General features: G+C 65.7%; 1 protein-coding gene across 2 annotated transcripts; it reads left to right on the top strand.

The window, feature by feature from the left end:
• The first annotated feature begins 1,635 nt into the window (after nucleotides 1-1,635).
• CRYBG2 (crystallin beta-gamma domain containing 2) lies at nucleotides 1,636-11,273 on the top strand. Of its 2 annotated transcripts, XM_067311523.1 has the most exons (19): nucleotides 1,636-4,316; nucleotides 4,844-4,888; nucleotides 4,974-5,092; nucleotides 5,477-5,639; nucleotides 5,743-5,882; nucleotides 5,976-6,102; nucleotides 6,258-6,293; nucleotides 6,379-6,506; nucleotides 6,658-6,784; nucleotides 7,070-7,212; nucleotides 7,318-7,444; nucleotides 7,559-7,591; nucleotides 7,719-7,831; nucleotides 8,166-8,295; nucleotides 8,504-8,643; nucleotides 8,771-8,894; nucleotides 9,824-9,982; nucleotides 10,503-10,662; nucleotides 10,797-11,273. In XM_067311523.1, the coding sequence occupies exons 1-19, from the start codon at nucleotides 2,157-2,159 to the stop codon at nucleotides 10,883-10,885; spliced, it is 4,263 nt and encodes a 1,420-aa protein (XP_067167624.1). In that variant the 5' UTR covers nucleotides 1,636-2,156; the 3' UTR covers nucleotides 10,886-11,273. The 2 variants fall into 2 exon arrangements, with proteins under 2 accessions (XP_067167624.1, XP_067167625.1); XM_067311524.1 differs by lacking the exons at nucleotides 7,719-7,831; nucleotides 10,503-10,662; nucleotides 10,797-11,273 and having other exon boundaries at nucleotides 9,824-9,976.
• Nucleotides 11,274-12,173: the final 900 nt, after the last annotated feature.

The following is a 12,173-nucleotide window of genomic DNA, read 5'->3' on the forward strand; positions in this document are numbered from 1 at the left end:
CAGCACGTAGCAGCAGGCAGGACTGCGTCGGGGGGCAGAGCCGCACTGTCGCAATTCGGGATGCGACCTAATTGCAGCAGAAAATCCAGCTGCTCAGGCAGCGCGGGGCCGGGCTCCCCGCTCCCCTCCAGCCTCCCGTCCGCCCGAGCGGAGCCGGGCGCTGCAGGCAGCGCTGAATCAGGCCCGCGATGAAAAAGGGGTGCCAGACGGCGTTGCCGCTCGGATTTCATCAGAACGGGAAGATTGCACAGCAGAGAGCGGTGATTGCTTTGCTGATTTTGCTTAGAGCAAGCCACCCCCTCTGCAAGTCACGCTGGCCTCGCAGGCTCGGCAGCAACTCATGCAGTTCGGGCCGGGGCTGTTCCCTGAGCGCCGCAGGCAGCAGCAGCAGCCCTGCACGGGGGTCCGTGCATGACACCGCAGCCGTGGAGCCCCGTTTCATCCATTTTCCAGCCTAAATCTAGTCTGGGCCATTTGTTCTTACACCCAGCTTGCCCCCCACTACTCTCACTTAAAATAGCCAGGGCTCGTCCTGGCCTCAAACTGTGCTCCCAGATGAGGTCTCATTGCCTCTTGTAAAGTGACACTAACCCTTCCTATCTCTACCGGAAAGACCTGCCCGGCCAGGGGACGTGAGACGCAGCGGGCGCACGCGGGCATGACAACAGGGACAGGCAGCTGCCTGCCCCCAGCGCTGCCCAGCCCCGGGGAAGCGAGCTCTGAATAGGAAGGTTTTGCCCCAATTCCCAGGCGGGAAAGCCCCAGGCTCGGCCCCTCCGCGGGACGTGCCCCTTTCCCTTCCGCTCTCGCCAGGTCAGTGACACCAAATAACTTAATTGGGCGATGCCGAGGCCAAGATGCTGCCGCGCTTCCGGCCCCGTCACCTGCAGGTGCTTCGTCAGCTGCTTTCCATAACCCAAACAGAGCAATAAAACTGTTCTGGGGCAGTTACGCCGCCTAATCACAGCGTTGCAGCCACGTGAGCCCCAGCAGCTTGGCTTGGGCGGCTCGGGGCAGGGCTCCGGGTCCCCACGGCTTCCTGCCCCGTGTCTCCAGCATGCCTGGGCCGAGCAGGACGGGGTGGCGATGCCGACGCCAAAGCAAAGCGGCATTGCCGCAGGCGGGGGGCCGCGGGAGCAGGATGCCGGGTACCACGCCGGTCGCGCTGGCATGGTGCAAGAGCCAGGTAATTAGCGCGGCTTGTTTGCTCATGCCAATTGGGCCCTGGAGCTAGACGGAGCGATGCCGTCTCTGCCGAGTAGCAATAGCCACGGTCACGGGGGCGATGCTGCGAGGACAAGCCGAGCCTGGGGCTCGACTGCCACCTCCTCCCGTGAAATGATGGCTGGACCGGCCCCGGCGAGGCCATTTCGCTCGCGCTGTTGCTTTTTGGGCTGGTTTGTTTGCTGAGTTGGCGCAGCCCTGCCGCCCGCCTGACTCATCCCGGGCCGGGCTCTCCGTGCGCTCGGCAGCGCCGTGCCGGCCCGCGAGGTGCTGCCGGGACCCCGCTGCCCCTCTGGGCTGCCACCGGCGTGCAGCAGGGTGCCGGCGGGCAGCGTGGCCTTGCCCCGTTGGGGACCGGGCACGGAGGCAGCGTTGCGGTGGTGGCAAAGCTCCTCTCCGTCTCCCTTGGGCCAGGCTCAGAAAGTGGCCAGCGCTGGCGCGTGCGGACGAAGGGGTCCCCTGGGTGCCCCACGTCCCTCGTGTGCCGTGCCAGCACCGCAGGAAAGGGTGTGAACACCCCCAGAAATATGGCCCCGCGGTGCAGCTGTCCAGAAAGCCCGTGCTGTTGCCCCAGATTCACCTCCTGTCCTCAACACCCACTGCCAAGATCCCCCAAAATCGTATTAAGAAGCAGAGAGACGTCCAGAGGGTTTTAAGCCCCCATCTCTGGGCTGGCCCAGGCTCGGGGACAGGGCTGGTTCCCGCGGGGAGGGACGTTTCCGCTCGGTCCGAGAGGGGCAGCTCAGCCCGGTGCTGCAAGGGGGGACACACCGCATCAAGAGATTTGGAGTCGTTCATTAGCACGGAGAGTTTGATTTCTTGCGCCCGTTCTCTGCAGCTCCGCCAGGCCCTGCACGGCATCGCCGGGGGGACCGAGGCCGTCGGAAACGCGCCACGGCACCGGGCCAGAGCAGGATCCCTGCCAGGCCGCCATGGATTTGCCTTTCCGCCACACCAAGGCGAGAGGCTTCATCTCCAGCACGGAGCTGAGCACGAAGCAAGCGGCGCCTGGCACACCGGGGCCCGAGGCCCGGCCCCGCTTCCAGAAGGTCTCGCCAGTGTCGCGGAGGCTCGAGAGCGCCGTGGCCTCGCGGGGCCGGGACGGCAGTCCGTCCCGCGTGTCCATGCTGCTGCAGGCCTGGGAGCGGGAGATTGTGGAGAAGACGGCGGCGGGGCCGTCGGGCCCGGTGCAACGGCGACGCTCCTCCTCCATCAACCTCCTCAAGGACTTCACCCCGCACAGCCCCATCTTCTCGCAGGTTTATTCCCCCGTTCAGAAGCCGAGGAGGCAGGACGAAAGGGGAAAGGCAGCGGCTGGGAGTGCCCATGCCGCTGGTTCGCCCAGGGCAGACGGCCCCGGCAGCACCGGCAGCGTCGCGATGCCCGTGGGGTCCCCCTGCGAAATCCCCGTGCACCGGGAGAGCTACCTGCACGGCACCCTGCACCCTCCCAGACCCACCGAATTGCCCGTGGCGGCGCCTCTCCGCAGCTCCTCACCCGCAGGGTCTCCCCGTGATGGCCCCAGGCCTGCGGCGGCCGGCACCGCTCCGGTCCCCGGCTCCCCGTGCAGGTCCGACCCCGGCTATCGCCCTGCTGTGCCCAGGGCCAGGCATGTCACCGTGCTGCGGACGGGCAAGGAAGCAGCCGGGTCCGATCCAGGGCTCGCGGAGGAAAGGGAAACAGCAAATGGGACGCACGAGGCTCCCAGTGTGGCGGCCGCGGTGTCACCGGGGGAAAGCCCCGGGCAGCGGGGTGGTGACGTCCCCGATACCGCCGTCACCTGTGAAAGCTCCCTGGCCACCTCGGAGGCTGCGAGGCTCCCGGCCGCGGGATCCCAGGGGGACAAATTCTCGACGCAAGCCGAAAACACGAAGGCCAACAGCAGCCAGAGAGAAGGCGACAGGCCCGGGGACCTGCAAACCAGTATAACCAGATCCCAGCGTTGCCCCTCAGAGGAAGCCGGCAGGCAGGCAGATGGGGCTGCCGTGGAGGTGGAAATCATGGAGGATGGGGACGGCCCCACTTCAACCACACCGCCGAGGACAGAGAGCTCCATGGGAGCTGGCACTGCCCCTGAAAACCCCTCCATGGAGGAGAGCAATGGCCCAGAGCCATCACCTGAAGCCCAGGGGTCTCTGAAGGACACGGAGCTTGAGCAGGAGGGTGGGGAGATGATGGGAGACCCCCAGGGAACGGCCCAAGAGCCGGAGAGCAGGACGGAGCCGCCCCCGGACTCCAGCCAGCTCGCGGAAAGCCCCCCGGACCCGTCCGAGGAGGACCCCGAGCTGATGGTGGACATGGAGCTCTTCGTGGACACGCTGCGCAACATGGAGCCCTCGGAGATGCGGAAGGCGCCCAAGGGGCCGCGCCAGCCGCGGCCCTCGACGCTGGGCCGCCGCGCCGCCCTGCCTCCCATCCACGAGGACCGCGTGGCGCCGCGGGCGCAGCGCTCGCTGCCCGCCGCCCTGCGGGAGCTGCTGGAGCGGGGCGACGCCGCGGCCCAGGAGGAGAGCCCCGAGGAGGAGATCGAGAACCCCTATCTGAGCCGGGATGAGAAGCCACCGGCTCCGGCAGCATCCTGGTGGAGTGTCCCCAGGGAAGGCAGGCTGGGCAAGGCCGAGGTGGAGAGGGACTCGCTCCCGGGGATGCTGAGGCAGGCCGGGGAGGAGGAGAAAGCCAAAATCGCCATCCCCAGGGCCTCCCTTGACCACAGCACGCTCTTCCGAAGCAACGTCCTCAAAGGCATGGCACTGCTCTCCGACTTCCTGGAGCACCGGGCGGCCGCGGCGGACGAGGGCAAGCCCTACTCGCGCCTGGACAACAGCGTGCTCTACAGCCGCATCGTGTCGCCCGCCGCGGCCCCGCTCAAGGCGCCGGAGAGGGAGGGCTTGAGCTCGCCCAAGCCCACGCTGCTGCCAGCCCCCCGGCAGGGCCCAGCACCAGCCGGCGGGCCATGTCCCAGCGACCGCCGCGGTGCCGAGCCCTGCCCAGACACGGCCCAGGAGATGGCCTTGCCGGAAGCCCCAAGTCCTGGCCACGTCCCTCCTGAAGAGCCGGCACCAAAAAGCGCCCTGTGCCCTGCTGACACGCTGGTGAGTAAATCCCGGCACACGCTCGCCGGCGCGGGCAGCCGCAGAGCAGCGCGGTGCCCGGGGAGACATTCGCCTCTCCCGGGTGTGCACGGAGGAGCAGGGAGCTGGCTCCACCTCGGGTCTGATGCAAATCCCCAGAGCATCCGTCGCCTGGCTCCCGCTCTGCCTTTGGAGAGGCTGGAGCAGGGCCAGGGCTCCGCGCGGTGATCCCCACCGGGACGTCCCTTCTATCGGGGACATCCAACATGGGCCAGGATGCGGTCAGAGGTGGCGTGGCCCTGAGCATAGGGACGGCTGCTGCGTGTTAGAGGGCCGGAGAGCCGGCACGGGGCGGTGGGAGGGCAGGGGCCAGGCGGATAATCGGCGGTGCAGGAATGCTCGAGGTGTGGCCGCTGCGGGCGATGGGAGGGATCCGCAGACGCGAGACTCGAGGCTGCGGCTGCAGCTCCCTTGGCTGCGGGGAGATGGCTGGCGCGGCCGACGTCCCTGCGCGCTCCTCACGCGACTCCGCTCTCGGCTGTTTGCAGCAGGAGGACAAGGAGACCTTCAAGATCAACACGAGACCCGGCAAGGTACGGGGCACGCAGCCGGGGCCGGGGCTGCCAACCCCGCGGCGGCGCTGCGGTACCACCTCTCTGCTGTGTCGCCCCTTCCCAGATCATCCTCTTCTCCGAGTCGGGCTTCGCGGGCCAGAAACGGGAGATCTGGGGCGACGTCCCCGACGCCACGTCCTGGGAGCTCTCGCACACCATCTCCATCCGCGTCATCCGAGGAGGGTAAGCGAGCGGAGGCGTCGCAGGCAGCGAGCCACCCCGGTGGGCTGCGCTCCCCAGGGCTGGAGCCGAGGTCCCGGCCCGGGGTTCGGAGTCATCGTCCCGCCAGTGCTAATTACGGCGGCTCTTAGGCAGCGTCCTGGTGGCCGGCGGTGGTGGGGAGTCGCCACCCACGCTGTGCCGCCGGCGTCTCCTTACGGCTGGGCGTGGGGCTCAGGGCCGCGTCCCGTACGTGTCCTGCCTGGCCACCCACCCCTCGGCGCTCCCGTCCCTGCGCGCAGACCCGTCCCCGTCCCCTGCATCCCTTGGGACACGGGTCTCCGCGAGGCGGTTAGCGATGGGTGGAAGCAGCAGGATTTTCTCCCTTCGCTCTCGCCCCGCTCCCAGGTGGGTGATGTACGAGAAGCCGCGGTTTCACGGGCGCAAGTGCGTGCTGGCGGAGGGGGATGTGGAGATCGACAACCCCTGGACGGCCTACGGGCGCAGCGGGCCGCCCGGCAGCAGCAGCAGCGGGCCCTTCCGCATCGGCTCCTTCAAGAGGGTGGTGCGGGTGAGCGATCCGCGCGGGCCCCGGCGGCCGGCGGGCAGAGCACGGGGTGCCGGAGCCGGCGCTGGGTGCTCGCCGCCCCTCACGCGCCCGTTCCCCGTGCCAGGATTACCGCGTCCCCGAGATCAGCCTGTTCGCGGAGGAGAACGGCGAAGGCGCCAGGCTGAAGTTCACCGACTCGGCGGAGGACACCCGCACGCGGGGCCAGGCCCTGACGGCCTCCTCCATCATCGTCCACTCGGGCCTGTGAGCTGGGGGCCGAGGGAGCGGGGTCGGACCATGAGCGGCGCCTGGGAGCGGAGCTCGGGCATTTAGAAGAGATTTTCCTCCTTTCTCCAGGTGGCTGGTTTACTCCAAGCCGTTCTTCGACGATGACCCCTACGTTTTGGAGCCAGGCGGGTACCCCAACCTAAAGGCGTGGGGAGCGAAGGACCCATCCATCTGCTCCATGCACCCCATCCGGCTGGTGAGCGCCGCTGCCCGGCGGCAAACGAAATGAAGCCAAAAAGATCGTTTCTTGAATGAAAATGGGGTTTGGCCCCATCAGTGCTGGCTAGGCTGGAAACAGGTCCAGCGCCGTCCCCTCCTGCCGGGGTCTCACTGGGGCTGTTCTCGTTGCAGGGCTGCCCCATCGTGGAGCGACCCGGGGAGCCGCAGGTGAGCGCGGCGGCGGAGCGGCACGCGCCCCGGGAGGCTGCGGGGCCGGGCATCGCCGCCAGTCCTCACCCCCCTGTGTCCCCAGGCGGTCGTCTACGAGGACACGGGCTTCCAGGGCCACAGCTTCGCCGTGAGCCGAGACATCTACGACCTGAGGCACCTGCCTGGGCTGCCGCTGCCCACCGTGGGCTCCCTGCGCATCCTGGGCGGCTGGTGAGCAGCTTGCGGCGGGCGCACGGCGGGGAGCGGATGGGTTTGGAGTGGTGCGGCCGGCATCCCTGCATCCCGGCGTGTGCTGGGAATCGCCCCGCTCTGCTCCGGAGACCCCGGCGGCCTCATCACCCATGTCTGTCTGTGTGTCCAGCTGGGTTGGCTACGAGAAGGAAGGCTTTCGGGGCCACCAGTACCTGCTGGAGGAAGGGGAGTACCATGACTGGACGCAGTGGGGCGGCTACACCAAGGAGCTGGTGTCCCTGCGCCTCATACGGACGGTGAGGGCAGGGCTGGCGGCAGCGGGGGGCTGCCAGCAGCGGTCAGGGCTGAAGCTGGTGTGGGCAGGGTGGGCTGTCCCCTTACGGTCCTGTCCTCATCTCCCAAAGAGAGCCCTGCCTGTCTGCATCAGGCACCCGGATGTGGCCTGAGATCCCCCAGACTCATCACACACAATGAACTAGGTGCCTAGAGCTGGTCCCAGGGTCCCCGCAGGAGCGAGCCCGGCCCGCAGCCCCGTCCCCTAGGCAGGCTGAGCGGCTCAGGGGGGCTCCCCTCTCCCGCAGGACTTCTCCGACCCGGCGCTGGTGCTCTTCGAAGCCATGGACTTCGAGGAGGGCCCCAGCGTGGAGCTGAGCGAGGCGCTCCCCGACACGCAGCTGGCCGGCTACGGCCCCGTCACCCAGTCCATCCACGTGCTGAGCGGCGTGTGAGTGCGGGGCCGGGCGGGACGAGGGGGGCCGGGGGACGGCCGCGAGCCGGTCCCCGCGGGGGCGAGGGAGGAGCTGAGCAAGCCTGCGTCTTTCCCTGGCAGGTGGGTGGCCTACGAGGGCACCAACTTCTCGGGCGAGCAGTACGTCCTGGAGAAAGGTGTGTACCGCAGCTGCGAGGACTGGGGCGCCGCTGACTGCCGCATCGCCTCGGCGCAGCCCGTCCTGCAGGTGAGAGCACCGTCCCCCGGGGCGGCGGGATGCCGGCGCCGTCGTGGCGAGGGCTGCGTGGCAGCGGCCGAGCCCGAGCGAGATGCCAACCAGCCGCGCTCTGTTTGCTTCCAGGTCGGGGAACGCAACCTGCACTTTGTCTCCAAGGTGAGACGGCGCTGTGCCGGCGGACGCGGGCAGGAGGGGGAACCCGCCACTCGCTGCGGTGCCTGTTGCAGGATGGCAGCGGTGGCTTGCCCCCATCTCATCCAGCCCCTTCGCTCCCCTTCCCCAGATCCAGCTGTTCTCAGAGCCCGACTTCCTGGGGGACCACGTCTCCTTCGAGGATGACCAGGGCGCCCTGCCCACCGCCTTCATGCCGTGCTCCTGCAGAGTCCATGGGGGCAGGTAGGACACCCCAGGGGCAGCTGGGCTGGGGCCACGCTGGCCCCAGCTGCACCGGGATGCGGAGGCTCCCCGGAGAGCGGGATGGGCATCCTCCCCGCTGCCCTCCGGCTCCCGTGGGGCATTGGGGAGAACTGGGCATTACGCTTGCAGGGTGCACCGGGCTGGCAACCCCACGGGTGCCCCATGCGGGCGCCCACGGGTGGCTCCGGCAGCACGAGGAGGTTGCACGAGGGCAGGGGCGGGCAGGGGCGGCCCCGGCATTCACAGGGGGCTGCAGGGGCCAGACATCCGCCGTGATGGCCATGTCACCCCCGGGAATGCTCCTCTCTGCCAGCTGGACCCTGTTCGACGAGCAGGCGTTCGCGGGGGAGCAGTACGTGCTGTCCGAGGGCGAGTACCCCACGCTCAGCGCCATGGGCTGCCTCTCCTCCACGGTCATCCGCTCCTTGAAGAAGGTCCCGGTGGTGAGTATGGACCCTCCCGTCCCTCCGCCAGCATCACCATCTGCCCTGGGGCCAAGATGGGGGAGAAACCCTGCAGCAACTTCCGCCGCGGGTACCCCAGGCTCCCTCTGCCCCACGCGGGCTCTCCGCCCCGGGAGCCCTTCTGCGCCCACAGCTGGTAGCTTCTCCTGGCCTGCCTCACACCTCCATCTCTTCATCCCGTTCCCAGTTTTTCTCAGAGCCTTCCATCTTCCTGCACGGGCTAGAGTGTTTCGAAGGGAAAGAAATCGAGCTGAACAACGAAGTGCGGAGCCTCCAGGCCGAGGGGTTCAACAACCACGTGCTGTCAGTGCGCATCAAAGGAGGGATGTAAGTGAGGCCGGGGCCCTGCCCGCCTCCCCGACCCCTCTCTACCTGCTGGCCCCAGCTGCCCGCAGCCGACGGGCAGCGTCTCGCGGCACACCGGGGTGACCGCGCTCTGCCCATCTCCCCTTAGCTGGGTGCTGTGCGAACACGGCGACTTCCGAGGCCGCCAGTGGCTGCTGGACTGCACCGAAATCACCAACTGGCTGACGTACAGCGGGCTCCAGCACGTGGGCTCCCTCTACCCCATCCGCCAGGTGAGCGCTGCCAGCTCCCTGCCCGGCCCGCTGGGACACGGCACTGCCCTTGCTGGCACCCAAGGGAGCAGGCAGCGATGATGAACCCCGAAGGAAGCCCAGGGCAGGCAGGCTGGTGCAAAGAGGATGGAGATGGGGTTTGTCCCCATCAGAGCTCTGCAAAAGGCGAGGGGAAGAGGAACCAAGCTGGTTGTCAGATGAGGCTGATGGGCAAGGAGGGGGCTGTCCAGGGCCGTGAGACAGGGAGTCCCCGAGGATAAATTTGGATGCTTTGGGGATGCTCATGGAGAGCTCACAAGGAACTAAAGAGCACCAAACCCTCAGCCTGGCAGAGAGAGGCCTGAAGGCAGACACAATAGCGGCTCTGGGTGACCTGGAGGAGGCAGGGAGGGCAGGGTCCTGGAAAGCGGCACACTGTTGACAGCTCCTGCCCATGAAAGGTGCCGCCAGCCCGTCGTTATCACCCCTCTAATCCCTGCACCCCTGCGCTGTGCTCCCACCCTGGGAGCGGCTGAGTTTGTGGTGAAACATTCCCTGTGGGCAGGCGGCTTGCAAAATGCGCTGGCATCCCGGCAGGGAAAGCCGTGACCGTGCCAGCTACGAAGGAGATAGCCCAGAGTTACCGCCATCACCTCGGCCCTGCTGGGGGACACAGGTTGCTGGAGCATCCCCTGGCCAGGGCTGCTCAGACTGTCCCAGCAGGAGTCACGGAGTCCAGGTCCTCCCTCCCCAAAGCCGCCGAGCTGGGAGAGGCTCTTCGTCAGCCGGCAGCAGTGAACAGTGCAGGACACGCACGCAGCAGCACTTTTCAGTGCTGTAGAGACCAGCAAACTGATCTCCAGGGCTGTAACGCGAGGGAGACCCCGGTGCGCAGAGCCAGGAAGCAGAGCCCGAGTGAAAGAGGCAAGCAAAAATCTCTCTCCTTCCAGAGACGGATATATTTCCGGATCAGGAGCAAGGAGCTGGAGCGCTTCCTGTCTGTCCTGGATGACGTTGAGGACATGAAGGCAGGACGTGTGGTGGTCTCGAGCCTGAGCGACCAGAGCAGCTCCGTCTGGTACTACGAGGAGGGGCTGATCAAAAACCAGGTCAGGGCTTGTGTGTGACCGCCAGTGACTCGGAGGGGTGCACGGGAGCCGGAGGGGATGAGGAGACACCCAGCAGGACCTGCTCTGCCTGTGTCAAACCTGCTCGGTGTCCTGCCTGGGTATTTCCCACCCTGGAGCGATCTTTCAGGGCTTACAGCACAGAGCTTTTCCTAGCATCTAACCTCAGCCTCCCTCTCTGCTGCGTGAGCCCAGGGTTTCTTATTTGGTCTCCAAGGCACAGAAAGATCAGTTGATTCTCTCTTCTCCAAGTCTCCCCTGGAGATCTGAAGGTTCTGTCTCCTCGGAGGACTTTTATTGCCCTGATCATGCCCACCTCTCACTGAGAGGTTTTCCTGCTTTTCCCACGTTGCATCCCACCCCAAAATCAGCTGCATTTGACTGTCAGGGAAACCCTCCAGGTTCAAAGCCTTTGAGACATGCTAGAACCCGCAGCAGGGAAAGCATCAGACAAAGATGAGGGAGGGGAACCGGCTGACCTGGTGGCTGTGGTGCGTTTCAGGTTGCCCCCAACATGAGCCTGCAGGTCATCGGGCCTGCTGCGAAGGGCGCTAAGGCTGTGCTGTGGTCCAAGAACCGGATGCCGCGGCAGACCTGGAGCATCGATTCTTCAGGACGGATCCACAGCCAGATGTTTGAGGACATGATCTTGGATATAAAGGGTGAGGCCTTAACTGTGGCACAGGGGCTGCTTTTCCAGGGACCCCCGAAATGGGATGTTTGGCTGTGAGATGGAGAGACCGGTCTGTTCACAAGGTACTTTCAGTCTTCCTCAAATCCTCGCCTCTCTCCGCAGGCGGCAGATCGTATGACCGGGATCACGCCATCATTTGGAACATGGCTGAGGAAAGACCCACACAGATCTGGGACATACAAGTGCTATGAGGGGGCCACGTGTGGCCCTGGCTCTGAGAGGTGCCGCGGGACAGGATGGGAACACCTCACCAACTCCTCCGTAGCGGGGTGGGCTGCCCCCTTCCCTGTGCTCACTGCACCCCAAGCCCTCCTCTGCCCTGGCTGCTGGCATGAAGGATGCCCCAAAAAATCATCAATCTACTATGCTGCCTCCACCAGCAAGGGGAATCTTCTCCTGGGGTGCAGGGGAGCCAGAAGCCCCAGCGAGCCGCTTGCAAAGGGCCCCATGAACACACGGGATATGCGGCATTGGACCCTGCACAGCACTGCATGGCAAGGCTCCTTTCCCACTCCGGCTTTCCCCTCCGAACTGTATTTATGTATGTGTGTAAGATATGGCCTCTGTCATGCACGGCCAGCTCTGCATGCGTGGTTGGTTTTCTTGCATGCTGGCCCTCGCGCATCCCTTCGCCATGGGCTGAGATACCCCCAGCCAGGGCCTGGCACCCCTGTGAACCCTGCAGCAGTCAGGCAGAGGCCCAATCCTGCTCCCTGGATGGGAGCCCAGTGCCCTCTAGTGTCCAAAGACCACATGCAGCATCTAGGACCTGGATTTTAAAAGGCAAGGCAGACGCTAATGCGCCATCCCAGACAGGAGCGTGGCTGGCCCCAGATGCGCTGTGCCAGCCTGGAGCGATGCAGCATCACACACGGCATCAGCCTGGCTGCAGCTGAACACGGGCTGCTGGAGCCCTGAGCAGCCCCATCCCAGGGCAGCGTCACTGCTAAATAAAAGGGGCTCTGAATACATCTCACCCCCTACTTCTAAAGGGACGTAGAAAGGAGAGGTCCCAAACGCAGGAGAGACTATCCGTCCTCTTTGCTGGAGAGGAGCCTGCTCTTGACAAGCACCTGGTTTGCTGAACTGTCTGGGACAGCCCCAGGTACGGACAGCCCAGCTGGGGAGACTCAGTTCATTCGGGCAGTATCAATTATCAATGCCGCAGTGCAACCTAGCCGTCCTGGCAGTGACAGCACACTCCCTGGAGGTTTCTCTGGCAGACTCAGGTATGCTGAAGTCCATATACCAGGTGTCTTCAGATGGCCAGTGATTACTCTGGCTTTCAGGGATAGCTGTGATCAAATGCCCATCTTTATGCTGAAGCATGTCCCGAGCTGCCCAGACACCTGTTCAGGCACTGAGGACACATAACCACATCACAGGAGAGCAGAGCACGCTGCACCAGGGAGTTGAGCTCAGATGTGCTCACATCACTTCTGCAGCGCTAGGGCAGGAGCACTTCTGCTGGCTAGAGTC

This window comes from Apteryx mantelli, chromosome 27, assembly GCF_036417845.1.
Source record: "Apteryx mantelli isolate bAptMan1 chromosome 27, bAptMan1.hap1, whole genome shotgun sequence".
NCBI lineage: Eukaryota > Metazoa > Chordata > Aves > Apterygiformes > Apterygidae > Apteryx > Apteryx mantelli.